Source organism: Gouania willdenowi, chromosome 5 (genome assembly GCF_900634775.1).
Source record: "Gouania willdenowi chromosome 5, fGouWil2.1, whole genome shotgun sequence".
NCBI lineage: Eukaryota > Metazoa > Chordata > Actinopteri > Blenniiformes > Gobiesocidae > Gouania > Gouania willdenowi.
The window spans coordinates 6,323,220-6,346,880 of record NC_041048.1 but is presented as its reverse complement, the minus strand read 5'-3'; the positions used below and the strand labels follow the sequence as shown (position 1 = coordinate 6,346,880).

Below are 23,661 nucleotides of genomic sequence, written 5' to 3'. Positions count from 1 at the left end.
AATAGGAGTATTTACCAGGTGGAAAGAGTCAACATTGTCTGGGAGTTGTTCTTTTAAAAAGAAAGCTCCCTCAACTCCCGTCAAAGTAGTGTATGAGTATATGTAGCACGTCTTTACATCTCCACCCTCGTTGCGAGATCAGCCTATCGTGTAATCGGAACGCCTCAGAGGCCACGATAATATCTTGTAAGGTCTTTGGGGTCTAAATCAGACAAGCTCACATGATATGGTGGAGGACTCATTTGTCCTACTTTAGGCTAATTACGGCAGGCTGTGTGAACAGCCCCCTTCCCATTCCCCACTGACCTTTCACCTCTGGGGTGTTGAGTGGGCAATTATTTTTCTTGGCTTCTGTGTGAAAGGTACATCCTCAAAATAGCTATTGCTTGGACTTTTGGTGACAAGTATCTCTTTTCTGTGAACTCATGCACATCTGAGGTGGACAAATATTTGACAGGTTTTTCTTCTATAAAAAAAATAGATTTCTGCAAGATTGTATCATTAATCTCCAACTCTCATCTGGGAGTATACTACAGAGCTGTGTAACATTCAAGGCCCAACAGAGTATCAAACCTGGCATTTAGGAAGATTTTTCTCAATGTAAAAATGACAAAAACATGACTCTTTGTAAATCACCAATTAGTTATCGATATCTCACTCCCTCCAAATTCCCAAATTCAATGAAACTCCACCAAAATATATTGGGTCTTGCAGTAACTACGACATTGTTTGCAGTAAAACTGAATCACGTTTTCTTTTAATTTGGAAAATTCTCAAAAATTTTCAGAAAATAAGTTGAAAATTCATGTACCCGTAATTTTGACCAATTGCTTAGCATTCAGGATAATGGAAGTGATTTAATAACTGTTATTTCTTAAACCTAAATGTGCAAAAACAAGGCACCACAAATTGGATTTTGTGCTTGTTTTCATTCAAAGACATGAATGTTATTGGTTCGGCCCTTTTCAGATCAAACTGGGTTGTATGAGGCCCTTGAACTAAGATAGGTGTACCGCCCTGCTATAGAATAAGGTAGGATAGATATCAAACAAACCTGTTTGATGTAAGTTTTTGAGGAACCTCAATTCTCTGCTTCACTTCCTTATATAATAACTATGCAAAAGTATTGAAAATAAGTTGATAAATGTGCATTGTTGTGCTGCTTTTGATTGTGCCATGTTGACTCCAACTTCTGAAAATGTCTTCTTTAGCTTTTCTTGGTAAGCAACATGTAGTGAAAACCCACAGTAACAGCTCTGCGGAGGGATGCTTTCATCCTGACGCACACTATGTGTTTGGTCTGTTTCCATTTAGCTAAGTTCAGGTGTAGTTCACCGAGGCCGCCAACTCTGGTCACATGACGTGCAATGCAGGCTGTGGGCCGGGGAGGCCTTTGTTTGTGTAATATAGTCCTGTGATGAATTGTGAGCTTCTGTGCCAAGAGAATCCAAAAGAGCATCTAAACTGTCTGTTGTTTCAAACAAGGCAAGAAAGTATTTTTCATTCTAATCAGTTTTTGTACACTTAAGCACGAGTATAGTAAGAATAATAGATGGTAGAAGGACGTACGACCTCAGAGTATCAGCCTTGTTGTTCAGTTAATCGGTGGCCTCACTATGACCCACGTGTGATTCACCTTGAGCAAGAAAGGCTGTTGGCAGCAGACACCACAGCAATGTGCTGCGACACCGTTGTGTAATCAGTACGGATACTGCAGTGTAATAAATAAATCTGGCTGAAACGCTCCATCTGGGAACGACGTTTTTCAGCAGAGGTCTCCTGATGTGATGTGATGCCTGGTGGGCTTTATAAATATCTTGAGCCCATCAACGCACTGTGAACTGTGTTTCACCCTCACACACCCTTCCCCTTCCACTGTTTGCCTTCTGCTCACAGTAAAAAAGAGAGAAGCCTTTGCTTTGTTTGTCCCTTTCCTCCTCCTCCTTTCTGCACAAAACTAGAAGGCAGAAAACTGAAAACCACATGTGAAAGAGCTTGAGGTTTCACTGAAGACTCATTAGAGATTTTTTTTATAATTTAGGAGAACTTGGAACCATGCCAACTTAAAATGGGTCATCGTTATGATTTGGATGAGTAAACTATTACATGCATGTACATTGTTTACAGCCTTCTCTAGAATGGTTTACAAAAACAATTTTCACCAGCTTACTTTTGGCCTTGTTCCGATTCACATTGTAAGCATTTGTACCAATGTTCTTACTCATTTACTGGTAGTTTAAATACAGGGAGAGTCTATTAATGATCATACTTACCTTTATAACGTTTACGATACGATACGTTTCTGATATCTGTGAAAGACGCATTCTTTGGATGAGCAATAGAAATGTGCCACCCATTTGTTGGTAGATATGTTCAAAATGTCAATAGGAACAAGGCAAAATGCAATCTGGCAAAATGTGAAAAAATTATACCATCATAGTGTGAAGAATAAGAATTACTTAATTACGTATTGTGTGCTGAATCTTGATATGTAATGTATGGCATCATCTAATACCTGAATATTTTGCAAGAAGGTAAAGTTTTATTAATTTTTTAACAATTATTAGTTTACTTTCATTATGTTGTGTGTATTTCAGTTAATGTTGTGTATTATGTATGCTTTGGTTATTGTGTTTTATTTCGGTGATATTATCTTTTCTGTGTGAATGTTATGTATACGTCTTATTTAATCTGATTGTTGCACTTAACAACTGTCATACATGTATAGTCTGTGATGTAGACCACAGGAAGAATAGCTACTGCTTTTGCAGTATAGCTTATGGGGATCTCAGTAAAACAAACAAACAAAGAAAAACAGCCTTTTCTTGTGAAATACATACATTAAATACAGTTGCTAAGATGAAGTTTAACTTAAAAGGTTCACAATGCTGCCTGGAAGTTTGTAGTGCATTGCATTGTGGGATGTGGAGTCCTGTAGACGGATGCATAAAATATTAAATCAGGGCTTGGGGTTAAGGGACTTGCTCAACATCCCACAGTGATGGCCCAGGTGAGACTTGAACTAGTAACCCACCGATCACAAGCCCAGCGTCCTTAGCCACATGGCCACCACTCCCCCCAAAAATGTTTTGAACTACATTCATAAAATGATTGGTTTGACTCTATTTTTATTACCAGTGATGTCACCTCACCCCACAAGACAACTGTAGCAGGGTACGGATCTTTCAATGTAAGCCCCATAATAAACATCCAGCATTGTTTTACCACAACATTGAGTGAAGAAAACAGAAACGTGTTGGGAAGTCACTTTAGCACTTTAGTTTTTGGGGGCAAATAATAAATTAATCACAATAAATCATGGCAATCTTTTACATCTTTGAGTTATGAGGCCTATGCTATGTCTTTACCTGATTAAAAAAAATTTGGTTTAAGGTTTCAAAGCTACCTAAATTTGAATGCAAATAACTATTTACCACAACTTTAACCTAAATAAAATTTGAATAATACCCATTATCTTTATTTACATATCTGCTATAAGTAGATCTTAACTGGGATTATTTTGAGTTCATTTAAGAAAATGAAAATCTATTCATCCATCTAAACAATCGAAGCAGGGGGTTATAGTATTTAAACTGTATCTGTTGGCACAGGACAAACCCTAGAAAATGAACCAGTGACAATAACAGAGACAAAGCTCCTTGGAGCTCCAAAGCATTGTCCTTGCTAAGATCACCATATAGATATACAGAACCTCCCTGCATTCACTGGAGTAGACAAAAGACTGTGTAGATATGGCTGCCAGACTGTGATGAATAAGGCTTGTGTCCCAGCTACAAAGTCTACGAGAGTTTCTCCCTTTGTATATGCATAAAGGAATGGGCTAGAAACAAGCTTTAAAACATTTATTCATTGTGCATTTATATTGGAAATACATCTATGAATACATTTATGTGTTACAGAGACACACTATACTGTACATCTAAAGCAGAGGTGAAGTACAAGTACTCAAGTTACTGTAATTGACTTGCAAGTAGGCCTATATTTCTAAATCAGTCATTTTACTTGTAATTTTAAAAGAAGTTAAGTAATTTTTTGCATTTCTACACCAAACTGTTAATGAGTAAATTATCATTTATATATTTATATTTATAAAAATGTATCACATCATAGCATAAATGTAATCGAGCCAAAAAAGCATTGAATGCTGGTTATTTTCTCAATTTTAGAGTTAAGAAATGTATCTATAGGCCGACTTGGAGCCTTATTTTGAATTGCATTAATTGCTGTTATTTCAATTAAAGAATAATTGTACATTTTCATAAAACTTTTATTTTATACTGATGAATTTGTGGAAAATAAATTAAGTTCCTATTGTGAAAGATTTGGTCTCTTCCTTTTTAAGTTTATACATGAGATGTTTACTGTATGCAAGGGAACCGTGGCAAGATTTATTACTAAAAAGAAATGGGGGGGGGGTGAAAGTAACTAGTAAATTTTACTTTGAGTACAATTTAATTGAGACACTTTTTACTGGTACTTGAATCATATATACAATTTCAATCAAGTAACAGTACTTCTACTTGACTAGGATATATCAGTCCTCTTTACACCTCTGCTCTAAAGTCATACAGATAATTCCTGCAATTATTCAAGGACCTTTGACGCATGTGTGTGTGCGTGTGTGTGGAGTGACAACCTCTGAGCCTGCTGCTCCCTTTAACCTTTAACACCACTGTGTATAATAACTCTTGCAGTGTGACAGGTCAACTGAGGTGTCATGCTTGGCCCCTTGCTGTGGGTTAGGCCGCAGCCTTTTTATCATACTTTGCGCCCTGTGATGGATGAACCGTGCCGCTAGCAGGAGAGGAGGCTAACGGCACTGTTCAGAGAAAGTGGATAAGGTGTTCTAACAAATAACACTTTGCTGAAGTCCATTAGCTTATTGTAGCCTGTATCTGGGTGTGGGCTCAGTTAGCTTAACACGCAAAGCTACATCCAAAGAACTCTAAGACTTTTTCAGTTTGTTACAGATAATTATGTGTGTTTGGCTGATGTGCGTCTAGGCTGCAAATAAAAAAGGCTTTGATGATGGGCGTCTAGGTTCCTTGATCAGTCAAGAAAAATCTATGCTATGCTAACTAGCTACTCAATACTCACTATATAACCCTCTATTTATAATTGTCTGAATCCAACATACTCACCTCTATAGTAATTCATGTGACCACTTTTTTCACTGACAAGTAATCTAAAGTGTGACTATTTTCAAACCAGTAATCAATACAGTTACTTATCCAAATCACTTTGAGTTACTATTGATGTCATTTTCCACACGTATGTGACACGTCACGTTTTCAGCCTGAGGACAACTCACATGTTACATGTTCAAACAAAATATAACTGGTACACCGACAAAACATGATTACGTGAGATAAGAAAAGACTGTCTTTATTTATTTTTTTTTTTAAAAATAACAGTTTATGAGGAGATGCATTGTTGATGCTACTTCCATTAAAGTAAGTTTTGGTAAAAGTCATTTTTACGTTGAAGCAGTGGGGGTGTAACAAATAATGTCACTAAATGAGTTACTTTTAGAATCAATTAATCAGAAAAGTAATGGAGTTACTTTTTAAAGCAGTAATTAGTAGTTAGATTACTTTTTCAAAGTAACTCTGGCCACACTGCTCCCCACAGATTACATAGTCCATAGGTTTTCGTTTTCATAGAAGGGGCGGGGCCAACAGTGCTGGTTTATGATGTAAGAAACCACCAAAACATCATCAACTACCTTTCATAGCCAATAGAAATGTTTGACTCTTACATTTTTATAGCAAAGTTGCACATTTCTTGCAGCTGTTTGTTAATGATTGTGCTTGTGTGGAATTTGGCATTAGAAAATTTAACCAAGAATTATCATTTTGTAAAACTTTAGAGTTAAAAATGTCGAGATTTATATCGAACACAGCCATTTTGAGAAAAAAAATATTGAAATATGAGTTTTGGTCCATAACACCCAGCCCTATGTTGAACTAAATGTCAAGAGTCGGACGAGAATCCGATACTACTTCATATCCAAATACGTTTGTTTTGAGCAGAAAAAACACCATTATTGGGGTTTAGTTACTCTTTAGGGTGACTGTGGCTCAGGTGGTTAGGGGGGGTCGTCATCTGATCGAGAGGTTGGGGGCTTGATACCTGTCGAAGTGTCCTTGAGCAAGACATTGAACCCTAAGTTGCTCCCAGGTCGACGAGCATATTTTCAGGCTTGCTACTTTTCTGAAATACATAAGTGAGAAACTCTGTAGAAATCAACAACGTGCTTTTGTAATGAATTGTAATCATGGCACAAAATGTAAAAAGGATGAATTTAAACACATTTTGAACAGAATATGAATGTTATTAAAAGAACAGGCTTTCTGAGTTGTAATCAGAACAACAGGGACTGTTCTCAAAGCTAACTTGGGGAATGTGGTCACAGCTGAGACGGCTATACCTTCTCACATTTCCTCCCTTGTGACCGAACCCTAAATCCTCTGCTTCCACCTGCGCTCGGTCAGTCACCCCCGGGAAAAACTCTGTCCCAGCTCCTCTTTGATTTATTCACTATTTGGCTAACCTTGCTCTGAACCTGCCCCGAGAGATCTCCAACCATTTTATCCCTCCTACAGCAGACGCACACAACATGCCTCCTCGACCTAGTTGCATCCCAACATGCTTCTTCTTCTCCCTCTGATTTCGCAACAGCTCAGAATGAGAAACAGGCGCATGAAGGAGGCTCAGGTTCACTCTCGACCATTCCGCCCTCCCTCCCTCCCTCTCCAGGCCCAGAGCAGGTTACCTACTGATCATAACCTGCAGTGTGCAGGAGGGCATTATACAGTATGTATTGTATATGTGTTTGCTGAGATGCAAAATTAAACTTTATGAGCCTTATCTTCCTGCCAAAGGCCAGGCACCGTCCCAGCTTTTACAGCCCCTCTTACAGGCCTTACAGGAGTAAGGCTGCTTTGACGTGTCTCACTGTAGACCTCTTATATTAACCTCAGTGTTCCTTTGGGAATGTATTACTTGAATGAAGTATTGTTCCCAAAATCCTTTGTACATAAAAAAGATAACAATTGTTTCTTTGTCACAAGCTGTATTTTTTTATTTATTTTTTGCAGAAATGTACCTTTTCTATTATCATTACTTCATAGTCACTTTCTCTTGGCATGTGCCTTTATTGGGCACAAACCGGTTTCTTTGTCCTCGTTGTACAAGCATGCCAACTCACATCATTTTAAATATTTAAATTATTTCAAAATTCCTACGACTTCAGATATAATAATGTGTTTAGACTAGACAGGGTCAAATCGAACGTTGGGAAACATATTACTGTGTATAGAGCCATGAACCTCTGGAATAACCTTGACGTAGAGACACAACAATCCGTAAATCTGACAAAGACACGGAGGATATTCCTACACGCATACAGGTCCCAAGTCAGCTCTTCATCGAACAACACAGAGTTGGAGGAACGTAAACAACGACTGGAAAAGAAAGCCCGAGGAGATACGGATGAAAAGGACAGTGAGGAGGAGTAACAACAGGAACAATGACTGCAGACGAGAACACATCACACAAAAAAGGAAAAAAAAAAAAAAACATAAACGAAAAGATGAAATTGTGGTATGAAGAAGTTTGACCAGGAAAGACACAAGCTTTGATGTAAAATTATCTGTGTTCAAACCAGGGGACAGATCTAGATAAGCAAACTGCTTTTTTCTGTCGCCCTTTCCGGCATGCAAAAAGACAAAAAAAACAAAAAAAAAAAAAAAAAAAAACGATGATGAGATTTTGCTCTGAATGTCAAAGTGAATTTCTGTGATTGCAACCACGTCGGAAATGAACTGAATAAATAAAATAAAAAAAAAATAAAAAACTAATTAAATTAACCCTGCCAATGTTTTTACTCAGATTTTTCCTATCCCTGCTTCACTTTATGAAACCGTATGAGAAATACAATATGAAATGCTTCCTCCAAGAGCAGTTTTATGTTTTGACAACATAATCCGTCACAATCATTGATCTCATACTGGAATAAATCAATGTAATGTCGCCAAGAGTCCTAGCCCAGTCACCACAACAGTCTGTTCCTCCTCAGAGCTTTTTTGTTTAATAATACAAACAAAGAGACTTTATTGTTCTAAAACTCCACTTTATTAAACTTGTATTGATTTATAGAACGTTAAAAAGGAATGAGACAACATTGTAAAAACTCTTTAACACAAGTAATTAACAAAAATAAGACTCTAGTATAGGCTGGCTTCCGTTCAAAATGACTGGCAAAGTCCTCGGGACTAGACATACACGTGCACACATGCACTTCTGGTTTCTATTGTACAGCTTATCGATCAATTCTACCTGCAGAAAAATACCTCTACTCATTTGTTTCCATACAAATATGAAGCGTCCATCACTTTTTACTTTTTGTCTTAAAAGGTCCATTTTCCTTTCGTCACAACAGTGAGCTTTTCTGTTAGCTGAGACACAAGTTTGTAGGCAGTGGGAGGGTTCATGTCCGTCCTTTGAATGTGTTCATGCAAGTGTAACTCCCAGAAAACCTGTGGATTTCTTCAAGTGCGATTTGTGGCATAAAGCTGTAGAGAACAGAGAGACCAAATCAAATATCAAGAATCAACAAAGAGAAATATGTAAAGAAATTCTAATGTTGAGTAGAACTTTTTACCTTTTGAGGATGACGAGAGCATGCATTGTCCAGGGAAGGTAGAGGAAGGCCTTGTTGGTTCTGACTGCATCCACCGTCCTCTGGGCCACTATCTCCGGTTTGAGAGGCGGGAACAGCTGAGGAAACCTACAGTGGAATAAAGTCATTAGAAAGACAGAAGGACTGCAACACTGGAAACCATTTAGCATTTTACTACCGCTAGTACTTCCTATTTAGGTTAACCAGCAGTTTAATACATACTGCATTTGACAAAACTAAAAGCAATAGCAGCCAGACAACTTAAGAGAAACAAATGAAATGCATTGATCTCTATAGATCTTAAAGGGATGCAAATTTGGCCTAAAATCTTTAAAATGTACTCATTAGAAGCATTATTTTACACCATATTCATTTGATTTCCTTTTAAAAAATGAGACTACTTTACAGCTTTAGAGCCTTTGTTCCACCATCTTGAAATCACATGATTGATGACATCACACGGCCCCACTGCCTGTAAACATCCCATTGTTTTCTATTGGAGCAAAGCTTTCAGCCTGCTTTTTAGATCATTTAGCAGTTTTTTTGGTCAAACTGCCAAGTTGTGCTGCTTTTGGTTGCCCTAAAAAACCAGGAAAGGTTAAAAACGCCGATGTCATCATCTTTTGTTTATCGAAATAGGAGTTGTGAGCCAAACAAAAATCTTTAAACGAAGGGGTGACAGTTAATACTCTGCGGTTTCAGAGTAGACAATAAAGCAGAGAAGAAGAGCTCTCTGAAGGGACATTTTCTTCTCCTTAAATAGTGTGCGGCTAAAAGATGAATAAAACAAAATTCAGAGAGCGCAAACCTCCGCCAAGTGCCAAATCTCCTCTTCAATTCAAAAACTAGCGGAATGTCTAAAAACAACTAGAACACCCACACAAAAGACTGCAAAGACAAAACCCTTTGTTCTTTTCTGTATTAATGCTCAGATCGGTCATTATTCTAAATGCTAACACTGTTGATAATGTGGCCCTTGGAACAAACACATTTTTGTGAGCCCACTCTGATAGAAGTTGCCCACCTCTGGCATAGGGTCTGTCTTTGGTTGAAATTTTGTCAAAACAGGTGAGTACTTATGACGTAATCCTGCTAACAGACAAAATAAACAAACAGTGGTAAAAAAAAAAATGACTTCCTAAAGTCCTAAATCACTTTTCTGCAATTTGTTCCAATGTAAACTTGACAACACCAAGGAAAGTTTCATCTTTACACGGGAAAAATCTGACGTTTGTGCAAAAGTTTCATTTCAATTCACCCGATAATTGTTAATATTATAATTTCCACTTCCAGAATGTGTGTAAAACATAAGTAAATTAACTATTAAGCATCCCATCCACACCACAACAACAATAATAACACATTAGAGATTGATTGATTTAAATGTGTGCATCCTCAGCAGGGTGTGCTCCCTCACCGGACTCTCATGCCCTGGAACATCTCTGTGTTTGTGTGGAATGGAAGCACTGTGGTGCAGCAGACACCGGGACAGTCCAGCAGACCCAGTGTCAGGCTCTCCATGAAGGCCAGCGATGAGGCCTTTGAGGTGCAGTAGTCGATGGCACCAGGGATGGGAGACTGGGACAGGATGGAATTAATGCAGACTACATGACCGTGCTGCAGCTCCAGCATTCGAGGCAGGAAGGCTTTTGTTGTCTATGATGAGAGAGGGAAAATGGATAGAAAAGCAGAAAGTCAGAAATAATCAATGAAAGACAAACATGCGTATTAAGGGTCAGATTGGTATCCCAATTCATCCATTCATTTTCTGACCCATTTGTTCCTTTTTTAGGGTCCCAATCTGATATTCATATCAGGTATTGGTCCAATATCAGCAACAAAAACAAGTATTATATCGACCAACATTAAAAAATCACATATATCACTCTGATACATGCTGTAAGTTGTTTTTATTGGATTTTTCTTCTATTTCATTTTTTCATGTAGTTTATTGAATTGTAGAATATTCTTATGTTTAAAGGTTAAAATACATGTAACCCATTGGTTAACGATAAATAAGTTTACAGTACCTGTACTACTTATTATTATTATTATACTGTTTCTGGTTTGTTTTTTTGCTCTACTTGGCAATTAAACTAATTCTGATTTCTCATATCTATTGATCGCTGAGTAAAATCACATGATCAAGCCTTTTATAATAATCCACACTACAAAACAAATAAGTATGTACGACTCATGCTCATACCAATTTCAATTACCCATGTTCAATTATGAATACAGTGACCAGCATTTTTTCCAATTACAATTATTTGGTATCCTCTGAAAGTCAATTACAATTAAGTTCTCAATTACTAAAGTTCAATTACAATCAAGCACAAATAACTGAGCCTGAAATAAATAACCTAATAAAAGTGAACCATCCTCTTGTTAGCATCTCTAATGATAACAGGCAAAAAATCAGCTGTAAAATACACTAAAAACAAATACATATCATCTATTTTTTTTCCCAAACCTATTGGTTTCCTTGTTAGGCTTCCTAATCAATGAAAATATAGATTTTTATATTTTTGGTGTGAGCCTTTTTTGTGTCAGTATACCACTAGACTTATATATATATTTTAAATGGTAAAATGTGGGAAAGCTTGATGTGAAACTTGAATAATTGTTAATGTGTAGAACTGTACATAGAACTGTAACATGGAAAAAGTTATTAAAAATGATCGCTTTGTATTAATGATTCACATGTTTTAAAAACAAGGAAAACGGTGCTTTCCAAACCCAAGAGACACTTAATAGTTAACCTCCTCAAATATCAGGATTGACAGATTGACCTCCACGTTTTATTTAAAGCATGAAAACAAACTCCAGCAGCAGGAAATCCCCTACATTAACTGGAAAGCTCAAACGTATGCAGGTCTTACCCAGAACTGTCCCATGGTGTTGATGTGTTGGGATTTCAGAAGGGCGTCATCATCACTATCCATCAGGCTTTTGCCGTGGACCACAGCTGCATTGTTGACTAATATCGTAACATCGCCCACCTGAGATTTAACGATGGGGGAAAACCATATGTTAGAAAGCTTGGAGTATTTCCTTGTCTCTTTCTCAGATATTAGAATGCTGTGCTGCACCAGAGATGTAAGCAATGTACCCTGCTGCACATCTTTACATATTTCGGATGAAGTGTCATCTTTACAGCAGATGGAGGACAGAGCTCTGAGTAAATATGCACAACAACAAGCTGGAAGCACATCCCAGGGAATACAGTGATAGGTTGGTTCCTCTGTTTAAATTTCACTTTTCACACACAGGGGAGAAACAAATCACGCACCTTTTCTCGAACCACCTTGGCTTGCTTGTAAACTTCCTCACGGTTAGCGACATCACACAGGAAGTAATGGCACTCCGTTCCAGAAAAGGAAATTTCCTCAGCCGTCTCTTTTAGGCACTTTTCTGTTCTGCCCCACAGGATCACCTATAAAAGAAATAAAAAATACTTTTAAAAGTGGAAAAAAGCCAAACAGATGCATGCACTGCATTGAAACTAAAAGGCTGTGTTCAAAATAGCATACTGACGTACTACTAGGGAAAACAGTATTTTTATTCAACTACTTTTAAACAAAAAATATGTGTTAAAGTGCAAAAGAAAAGCTTTAAACAAGTAAAGCGAAGGATTTTTTAATTTGTAAATGTCTTTTTGCGATCTTACACTGTTGTCTTCAACATTGTCTTTTACGTATGTTGCAATGCAAAAATCAAACTAATTTATAAAAAAATAAATAAATCAATAAATATATGCAACAGAGCCTACATTTTAAATGTAAAAATCACTGACGATCAGGTTAATTTAATTGCTTTTTGTAGTTATTTTATTAGTTGTTAGTTTATTCGCCAAAATCGTAATCATGATTAAAATTTGATTAATTGTGCAGCCTTACGTACTACTCATACTAAGTCTGACGTAAAAATGATTATGTAGTGCGTTCACATTTGATAGTATGGAAAGATTGAATATGTGAGAAATACTAGGATGTATACTATATCGCAACACAGTAGCCATACTCAACTACCCATGATGCATTGTGATCAGAAAAAAAAAAAAAAGAATCGGTCATGTACTGAGTTCACATCGTACTGAGAATGTATATGCGCATGTGCGTACATCCGAAAATCTATTCATTTTTGTTAGGGTTAGGGCTATAATCTCAGCACAGAGGTAAACTCAGACCATGACACCGGCTTTAAGCTAAAAGTCAACATCCCCTTTTCAAAATAAAAGCATTTCTTCTCGTCTCCCATTAGTTTTTAACGCTTTTGTAAATAGGGCTCTTGTTTTAAAGTAAACCAGAAGTTTTGTCAGTAGCACAATGTCTAGTCTCTGAAAATCTCCAAAAAAATCAGCAAGAAATGTGTTGTTTCCGTGAGTTTCATGGATCAAATGACCACATGTTGATATTCTACCTGGTCACTTTATCACTTAAAATGTTTTCAGAACTTTCAAACGTGGAAAATCAAATGAGATATTTAGCCTCAGTGTTTTTGTCATTATAGGTTTCAAATGCATTTTGGGAAACTTGGAAGTATACTTCAGTGGGAACAGTCACTATCCCAATCCTCCTGACCATACTGATAATAAATAGTAGACATATATATATATACTTATTGAGTTTGTAGTACAGGGTATGCCATTCCAAACACAGCCCTAATCATTAAAAACAATGTCTAATGGGACATTTTTCAAGCAACAATAGTCTGAGAACCCATTAAGAAGAAAAGGGTTGTTCATTCAGAGAACAGGAAAAACCATTTCAACTCCAACAAATAGTTTTCCAACAAGATTAAAGGCTTGGGGGTTGCTGTGTGAATGAATTGTCTCTTCATCCACCCAGAGACTAAATGAAGGCCGGTCATTTGAGCAGGGAACATGAGGTTGAGTGGAGGTGGGGGGGGGGGGGGACTAGTGATTGGGCAATTAGATCTGTCAGTCTCTGGGGTCAGGGAAAGGTAATGAAATCAGGAGGTTAGCCCTCCTCATCTCCAACACAAATTCTCAAAGAGATTACACGGATCGCTGGGCACATACGCCCGGTCATTTCTGGTCAGGGAGCCGGAAAACCGTGCGTGTGCAAAATGCTGAGGACATCGGTTTGGGATTTGGCCGATCGCCCGTGACCAAGGTTAATATTTGAGCAGGATCCATGTGTCAGTGGCTGTTTGGATATATGATTGCATGCACAGACAAACAGAGCAGGTCCCATAGTTTGACTTTAATAAAATGGAAACTATACAATCCTTTAATGTATACATTTGTTTAATTTCTTTTGGATTTAATAAAGCCTGTGATCTCTTTGGACAGTGGGTCCAACAGATAGAATAGAGGTGAATCACAAGATATTTAATAAAAGGTATGGATGTGATACTGAGGTGTGTTCTCATACATAAGTTGCTTTGATACCACTGACTTAAATGTAGCCTCGACCAATTAGATTTGATTAAATCAATGAGGCAGTTTAGTAAGAAAAAACAACATTGGCTGTGTGGAAATACTTGAATATTAGTGAAAGAATTGTGCTTAATTATCCAGAGCATCTATATTTGCATCAAAGGTATTCATATCGGTGTATGGAGAAGTCTGAATACTGTTCCAAATATTCATTTGGGACAAAACAAAAAAAAAAAAAAATTGTACTGGAGTTTGCTAAAAAAAAAAAAAATAAAAAAATAAAAAAAAAGATTATAGATACATTTTAGAGCCTGACCAATTTGGGATTTTTAGGCTCTATACAGATATTGGGTTTCTAAAAAGCTCATACCAAATATACATTAATATACACAATATAAATAATGTGTATGAACACAAATTCCAACAATAGACAAAATATGATTCAAGTCAAAGTAGTAAAATATTACTAAATTCAAATTACTATCACTGTCAACATAGGAACTGTAAAGCCACTGATAAATGTATTCCTGAAATACAATGTAAATAAATATTTTAAAATAAAGTTGCTCAATTTTCAAACAATAAACATGGATACATAATTAAAAAAAAGTCTAAATGTAACCGTAAACAATGAACTAGTGCACTACTACCAGTGTTTTTCTAATCATTGCTACTGATTCAAAAGTGGTTACTTATAATACAGAAAGCTCAGCGGAATCACAGAACCTCCATGCAGCAAAAAACGTTAATATATAATTTACATTTCATAGCCCGACCAATCAAAAAACATCAAATAATATCTGTTAAAAGTAAAGCTATTTTCTATTCTTCCTTTTAAGAACTTCATATATTGAAATTCCCTATATGTAATTAAAATGACATTTTAGACAGTGTTTTCTATTCCTTCTATTTGTAGAACTAATATGTACTTCCTCTGCAGAGTGTACAATGTCTGCATTTGGCTCCTTTCCTGTGATTTCAGTGAGAAAACTTAACTTAAGAAATCGTTGATAACTACCACTGAAGTACAGTATTTAAGGTAAACACGAAAAACGGAGGGTGGTTCAAACCCTAGATCTTAGAATATTATAGCAATCGTAACTGAATAATTCATCATCACTCACTGTGTTTCTTTGGTTAGTCAATGACATACCTGTCAATGGCTCTTCAATGCTAAGAAGTTGGAGTTTAATCCTCCCAGTGGGCATGCTCCTAACCTTATTTAGATTGGGCTTTTTTTGTTTGCTTCATTTGCAAAGCCATTGTGTGTTTTCACTGATTGTAGGCAGGTGCTGATAAATACCTGAAAGCTTTTAATAGGATTTGAAGCAGACAAACAGAGCTGACAGTTCTCATTAAAAGTCACAGTTTAAAACCGTGCCCTCTTGTTAAAATGTTATTTAATTCATTAAGCTTATCACCAAACCCGACACAAAAAAGGAGCCTCAGAACAAACTTTGACCAAATTGCTGTTTGAATAGAAACAGTTGGAAAACTGCTTCTAATTGACCTTACGTAAGCATGTGTGCTTGATTGTGGAAAATAGGCGATATTTCACATCAACACTCTGTAACCAAAGCCTGTCTGAGGAATTAAAGCCACATATGATGAAACAAGAGCTTGATATTAACAGGTTGAGGTGTGTAGGCCTCCGAGCTGAACTACACTGATACTCTATCTCTCAGGTCTGAATGTATTGGTGGGCAGAGCCGTCCTTTTCACACCCATTGTATGAGGCCAACGGAGAGGCAGGCACACAGAGGGGGCAGCGGGAGTTCAGGAGGCAGTCGCCTGCCGCTGTCTAATTACTGCAGAGACAGCAAGGTCAGTTGCAGGGCAATACCCAGCTGGGAGTGATGTGCTTCCCGCCTCCAGCACAACACAAGCACACCCACACAAACCTGTTGTGAGTGAATTGGTTTGGTTTGTCATCCTAGCAGGGATGTTTTCACGTAGCACTAACAAGTAAAAAGAAGGGTGGAAAAAAAAAAAACAAACACTTTCTGCAACTTCAAAAAGATCATTACAAGGTCTTTGAACAATATGCTGTTGGAAATCTATTCTTTTTCAAAATAAAAGGAGGAAAAGGGTTCAATTTGCTGAACTTCTTTTTAATGCCATGCTTCATGTGCCTTCAGGTCAATAAAACTATTGCATTGATGTCACTTTCAACCTTTCTCACAATAGTACACACACAAATGTAAAGCAGATGAAAAAATACAAGGATTTTCTGTTATAGAACCCACACATGAAGGTTAAAAAAAAAATCAGGCAGAAAACAGTTCCGATTGTACCGTGGATCGGAATTTTAAGGTACATTCATACCGAAGAATCCCAGAGCGGTTAAATCGCTCCAGAATTTATTTGCTCAGATATTCCGCCATGTTTGGTCGGTGTGAACATGCAAAAAAAAATCTAGAGCAGATCAAACGGGTGAGTTTCAATTGAAGCCTAGAGTGATTACGAGCACCATGAACGCAAACGCTCTCGGTGCGGATCAAACACAGGAAGTATCGACGATGACGTAGAGCACACGGCATTGTCTGTGGTCAGAATAACCGGCAGCGGCGCAAAACAAGGCTTTAAAACCACCAAAAGCTAGCTAACGTATTGCTGCTCCATTGTTGAATGTTGGGAAAGAACAAATGGAGAAGGAAGAAGTTTCTACGCACTTTTAAGCTCTCATTTTGACTCATAGATGAGAGCCTCTTCTTCAGATTTCTGTTTCTCTACCTAGAAAAGTCTATACTCCAGTAATCATGTAACAGCAACAGAGGCTGTTTGGAGGAAGATCACAAGTTGCGCTGTGAACGCAAACCGTGCCAAACAAAGGTGATAAAATAATCAGCTGTCCTCCGCCCATTTGGACTAAGTCTGGGAATAAACCACTGTGAATGCACCCTAAAAGAAATCATGCAGGGAAGGGAACAGTTTTTATTGTACTGTACGTATATTCCGATAATCAACAAGACACACAGAACCAGCATTGATCTTCCTTCAAACCAGAAATCTTGCAAGTTTAAAACACAATATTTTGACGCACTGCCGCTGAACTCGGAGATCGGAATTTTGAACTCAAAAGGGCCGAGTTCCCTTGAATGTAGCATCACATATTTCTGAGTCAGCTTGCTTCTTGATTGGCTACATTCAGTTCCACGTCACAAGTCAGGGTCATGAGTCGGGTGTTGTCGGCTTTTTCCCCACACGAGGAGGTTTGGTTGGAAATATTTGACACGTTTAACCGACCCATTTCAAATTCCCTCTTAACATGCCTCATACCAAAGGATAATCTTATAAAACACCAAATAATCTGGCGCCAGTTGAAAAGGGGAAAAAGCTGGAAAAAAAACAGCCTGATTATATTCATACATGTACCAAGCTTAAGCTGATGAAAAATGAGATCCTACCTGCCTGTCAAAGAGGCTCAAACCCCCTTCAATCGAAGGTCACAGAGTTCATTCACAATGATCATCTTTTCCTTTTTAGCGTCTCTTCAGGCCGAGAGGAATTGTAATACACAAAACCACAGGTGTTTCCATAGCCTTCACACCTTGATACGACCAAACAATGGGGTGCTAAAAAGCACGCTGATGTCCTTTGTTGTGCAGCTGCAAAGTAAAGCTTAAGGTCCACTGGTTTCTCCTTGCTCTTTCCCTGAAGGGATGGCTTTGAAGGCAGAAAAGGCAGTTAGTGTTTCACTGAGCCTGTAGCAGCAGCTTAAACGCAGCTTAAATTTGGCCTTTGGAGTAAGACGTAAAAGCACATTCACATATAAAAGCGTAAAGTGAAACCATTTTCTGCATTTAACCCGTGCCTCAGGAAGAAAATGCAACTTTTTCCATTCCTGGTAGCAGTTAGAGGTAATGGTTTTGCCACTGGTCACTGCTGGTAGTAGTCAATCCTCCCCAATATCAAAACTTAGTTGTTTTCAGAAAATATGCTTATCAGTCATGCTGTAGTTGATGCCACGATCTCAAATAATGGTTCGTCTCTCAGTGCAGCTTTCATCTTCTCACTGATCGGGGGTTGGTTCCTTCAACCCCAAAATGATTCAAGTCTTCAACTTAACTAGATGTCGACTGAACAACAAAACAACTTTAAGAATCAATCATTAGACTAAGTATAATAATGCATATTTTTCTGCGTCAGTATCATTTTGGGTTCATCGTCCTTTCCTATTTAAGAAATTATTTTACTTGTTATACTTCACAAAATCATACCAAACATGCTACTGTATATAGATTTAATCCAGTCAACTACTGTTAATAATTTTATATTGATATGCTCCAGATGAAGTCAGAAGGAATACGCTGAAATTACTGTGCAAGAAAGTTGACATGTCGGTTTGCTAAAGAAAGTGTCTATTTGTATGGTTGCCGTACGGACAACCCCCGGTGCTATTGGTGCGGTTCCCGAAGTACACGTACATAGCGTCTTAGGGTTAGGTTATAACCCAATAGGGACCAAAACTGGCTAAATAGGGGCGCTGTGTTCCGATAGAATGTCGGTATATTGAACCTGGTTTATACCGGGGAAAATGGAAATACACAATATAGTCCCAAAACAACCAAGTGAGGGTTAACTCAGTATCAACAGTTATTTCCATTGCATTTCAGTGAAATACCGCCAACTGGTGAATTCCGATTAAGTTTTGCACAAAGTCCAGAGGAGCCATGTTATTATGTAGCGCAAGTTGGTGTAAATGTGTGATATTGTCCCAAAACATGAGTGTGAGTTTTTTTCTTGTTGTGTTGGGGAATTATTTTCAATTCAATAAATAATAATAGTAAAACAATAAACAGTTTGGATTGCTTTTTCCATTCAGAATGTGAATTCCACACTTTACATCTGTTTTCCTTGATCACAGGAAAAAGTCCCAAACCGAGTTGTACTGAATCATTTCAAATGACTCCCATGTGTAAAAATGGCTCCAATTTGAGACGATCCAAATGTTAAAGTCATTATCTTATTAGGACATTACTGATAAGGAACACAGATGACCCATCAGTCACTCAGCTGTGTAATGTTCACAAGCTGGACATGTAGATAAAGGTGAGCAACAGTCAGAGCGTTCAGGCTCAAGAGGCAGTGACTTGTTTAGGAGTTGTGGAGCACAGAGATAAAGGCAGGCATACACTATGTGATTTTTGGCCCATTTTGAACCGATTTTTGACTCGTGCGACTATTTTGTGACATCGTGCGAGTCTCTGCTAGATCGTGTGCCGTGCATCGTGTAGTATACATGGGGTCACGAGAAGCGATTAACACCTCACGACCAGCTCCCGATCAGCAATCGTAGGTCGTAAGGATTTCAAACAGTCGCTCGTGAGGGTATCGCACAGTCGAAGCAGTGCCACGGACCGGCTTACCGTAATCGCTCACACTGCGCATGCGTGAACATCGTAGGACTGCTGTAAAATTGATGGACTGTACTGCCCACGTGTGTCCAGTCAGCTCCTGGTCCATCACATCACTGTCTTTTCTTTTTTTAAACTCTTTTTGCTGAGATTTGCGAGCGTCTCTCCACTTCCGGGTTTTTCTTCTTCGTCTGTTTTAATGGCGACGCTTCAGTGTTCTTCTTCTTCTTCTTCTTCTTCTAATTTGTACGTTGAATTTCCGGAAACAAGAACCCGACGTGTCGTGTATGTACAGAAAACATTCAAAGTTAGAAACTTTTTAAATCATTTTTTTAACCTAATTTCTTTGTCCCATTTTGTTTGGACACTTTACGATTTTAGGTACTTTTGGCAAAAAATATCCATTTTTTTTTTTGGTCCATTTTTGTTGTCTTTTTGACATTTGTATCCAATATGTCCTTTCTTTAATCCTCTTTGCAACTTTTTTTTATCCTAAAACACTACCTTTTGCCCAATAAATACCATTTAGTTTTCCATTTCCCCCACATTTTGCCTCTTGTTTCACATTTTTACCCTTTTTCACTATTGATTGCCACATTTTGCCCTTTTAATCTCCCCTTTGCCATTACATAACACCTGTTTATTCCCCAATTATTTGGCACTCTTGACTGCTTTTTGCCCATTTTGGCCACTTTTCACTCTTTTCTTGCCACATAAACCTTCTGATGGGTCATGTCAAAATAATCATAAAAAAACAAAACAAATGCTGAATAGCATATATTTTAGATGATGTTCTCTGGACATTAGATACTCCGTCTCTTCCCATTCAAATCTTCACGCTTTAAACTCAAATTTTAAATCCGATGCTACTGAATATTATTACCAGGTTTAAGCACACACTCCTGCCAAACTCTTGCCATTCAACGTATTTCAACAAAGACACGTCACATACTCACGCTGTTGGAAAACATCACCTAATCTGCCTTTTATTACAATGTCAATTGTGGCTTTTGTTGTGTTGTCACATGTTGGAAGATTTTGACAAAAGAGTAAAAGACGATTTGAAAGTGATATGGAAGTGGAATGAGGTAATAATCGCAACGCTGTATCATTACAGCATCACTCACAAAAAGACACAAACATGACGTCATCAGTTTCTTTGAAATGAATCTTGCAAAAGCATGTTAATCCTGCAACTTTTTTAAACTGTCAAAATGAATCATGTCCACTTGTTGCTTTGATAAATCACACCAATCAGTCTTCAGTGCTAGGAAGATCTGTTCTCTAGTTCAGTGTTTCTCAAATGGGGGTACGTGTACCCCTAGGGGAATGCAATGGCACTACAGGGGGTAGATATATATATATATATATATATATATATATATATTCAGATATAAGAGAAAGGGGTACTGCTCTAGTTGACCCAGTCTATTCAACTTTATTTACATCATGGCACTCATCAGAACATATAAAAATAAGTTTCAATTACATGCCACACAATGCATCTAGGGAAGAAAGTTACATCAGAAGGGTTTTAATCTGTAAACCCATAATTGCAAAATAAAAATAGCAATTTAATGATAATATTTTTTCTCTCTTTTTTTTTTTTTTTTTACTTCTGATTATCTTTCATGTTATAGTGTAACAACAACTTTTTTTTATTTTAGTATTTAAGTAGGGTAACTTTATTGATCCCTCAGTGGGAAAATGTACTGTCAGATAACAGAAGGCAACTCAGAATACCCAAAAGACATGTGAAAAATAGTGTGATAAAGGAGATTAAATACGACAATACAATAATAGATCAATATAAATAGAGGTAAAATAGGTAATAGTCAATATTTCAACCTCATAGCTGTGTTAAAAAAATCATATTCCCTTTGGCCCAACAACATTTTCCCTCTTTTGGGTCCCCACCCACAAGTTGTGAAACAGTCTTTCATGCATCAAATGCCAGCACATGCACATTGTGTGAAACACGATTAAAAAAAAGCCTTACCTTTCTGGCGCCCTGCTTGGCGAACTCCTTGGCCAGGTGTCTTCCAATGCCTCGTCCTCCCCCGGTGATCAATACCACCTCCCTGCTCAGATCCTTCCTTCTGTTTGGCAGCAGCGCCAGTAAACCTGCTTTTACTATAGTAAACAGCATTTGGAACGGGAAGAAACACATGCGACATGCGCTCCTCAGCTCCATCTCGGTGAGAGAAAGTACGCACTGATGGTGACAGCCAAAGAAAGAAAGGTTTACGCAGCAACTTTTACGCACGCGACTGCGGTGCAGGAGTAACGACCTGTGCTCTGAGCTCCAGAGTTTAGCAGCGCGCACACACAGCAGTCTGACAGGGTTGCATTAGGAATCCACAAGTTAGAGTTACATGACTGGGAAAGGCTCGGACATGTTAGTCTAAAAGCGTTAAAACTCTGACCAGGTTGTGGTGATCAGTCATTACGCGTGTCTGTCAACCACCACCACCGGCTGAGGCGACGCAGAGCGGTTTGATCCTCCTCCCTGTCCTGCTCTGCTTTTATAGGAGCGGCTGAGCTCAGCCTTTCCTTTCCTTTCCTACCTCTACACACACAAAGTACTGACCGAACCTATAAACCAGGGGTTCTCAACTGGTGTCTCCCTGGGACCCACATTTTGCCACGGTCATTGAATCGTGACCCACTTTTTATTTATTTTTTTAATAATTTTTTTTTTTTTTACATTTTTTTTTTTAGAATTCAACCAACCAAATTTAGTTTTTCAAACTCAGCTGATGAAAACACACATATATAATATTTTTTTAAAACATACATCTATATATTTTCCTGTGCAACATGCATTTCACAGCATTGCTGTCAAAAGAAAAGTTTCTTTCAAAAGAAACGAGAAGTCCAACATGAGAAATCAAGTATTTATTTTTGACCATGTGTCCGCAACCCACCAGTTGAGAATCACTGCTATAAAGGAAGGGGAGGTTTGTGGGGCCATTAATCCTGATTGACACTTTAAATGGGGATTATTATTTTTCTTTTCTGTCGGTGTGTGTATGCCCTTTCCACCCCACATGTTTCTTCTGCACTGGTTCTCAATCCACGGTACAGACCCCCCTGCCAGGGGTCGCCCATAGTGCACACGTGTCAAACTCATGGCCCGGGGACCAGAGAAAGTAAAAATGACAGAGAAAATGTGAATTATTGTGTAAAGGAAACTCAACAACATTTGCAGGTGCTCACAGTTCTCCTTGTGCTTATACAGTATCACATGGTTTCAGTCATTTTTAACGTTAAACTGTTGAAAAAACTAAAAATTCTTACAAAATCCTTAATTTTTGCTCAATTTTTTGCATAACATTTCCCTTAAAGGCATAGAGGAGGATTTTCCTGAAGTTTAGAAAGGAAACGTGCGACACTCTACCTGCTCCCAAGAGGGAACGCCTATTAACCGTGTGCGTGAGAGCGTGCTCGAGCCCAGTTTTCCTTGTACACAGCTCTGTTTACAAGTTGGTGTCGGCATCGCTCATACAAGTTTACTTTCCATAAGAACATTTGCACCTTTTGTGTCTCTGTAGCGTGACGCGCACAAGCGAAAACTAGCTAGGGATCAGCACGTACGACAGCCTTACGTAAACATATCACCAGAATGATTGACAATTAGGACGACCAATAGTCTTGATGATACACCTGGAATTTGAAGCCAAAATAACATCAATTCAATTCAACTCAACTTTATTTGTATAGCGCAATTTACAACAAAGTCATCTCAATGCGCTCATCAAAATTTATAAAATCTTAGAACCAGATTCAGAGGTGGCAGCCATCTGCGTCGACTGGTTGATCACAAAACCTCAGCAATTTAAAGTGAAGATCCTATTGGGACTGAAATCAATCACCTATTGTTTGGATATTGTTGGTTTTTTTTTTTTACAGATTTTGTAATTTAAGTATACGTAGAAGTGCAAACAAAGGCACAATAATGTTGATTGTACTCATTTTCCACATAAAATATGTGGCCCTGTTGAGATCAAACTGTTCTGTATTTGGCCCCTGAACTAAAATGAGTTTTACACCCCTGTCATAGTGAGTCCCAGGAGGGTGCCTGCATATAACATCATTTAGAAAGTCTCTGACCTGAACTTAACCTTATTGTGAGAACAAGTGATGCAATCATTGGTGTCAGTAATATTAAATAAACACAAATATTGTTATGTATA

At 37.9% G+C, this 23,661-nt stretch overlaps 1 protein-coding gene across 1 annotated transcript; it reads right to left on the bottom strand.

The window, feature by feature from the left end:
• Window positions 1-7,850: 7,850 nt before the first annotated feature.
• Window positions 7,851-21,947, bottom strand: dhrs3b (dehydrogenase/reductase (SDR family) member 3b). Its single transcript, XM_028447267.1, has 6 exons — window positions 21,465-21,947; window positions 11,997-12,140; window positions 11,587-11,706; window positions 10,122-10,360; window positions 8,687-8,812; window positions 7,851-8,597 (listed from the first exon to the last, which is right to left on the bottom strand). Exons 1-6 carry the CDS (start codon window positions 21,657-21,659, stop codon window positions 8,513-8,515), a joined length of 909 nt encoding a protein of 302 aa, XP_028303068.1. The 5' UTR covers window positions 21,660-21,947; the 3' UTR covers window positions 7,851-8,512.
• Window positions 21,948-23,661: the final 1,714 nt, after the last annotated feature.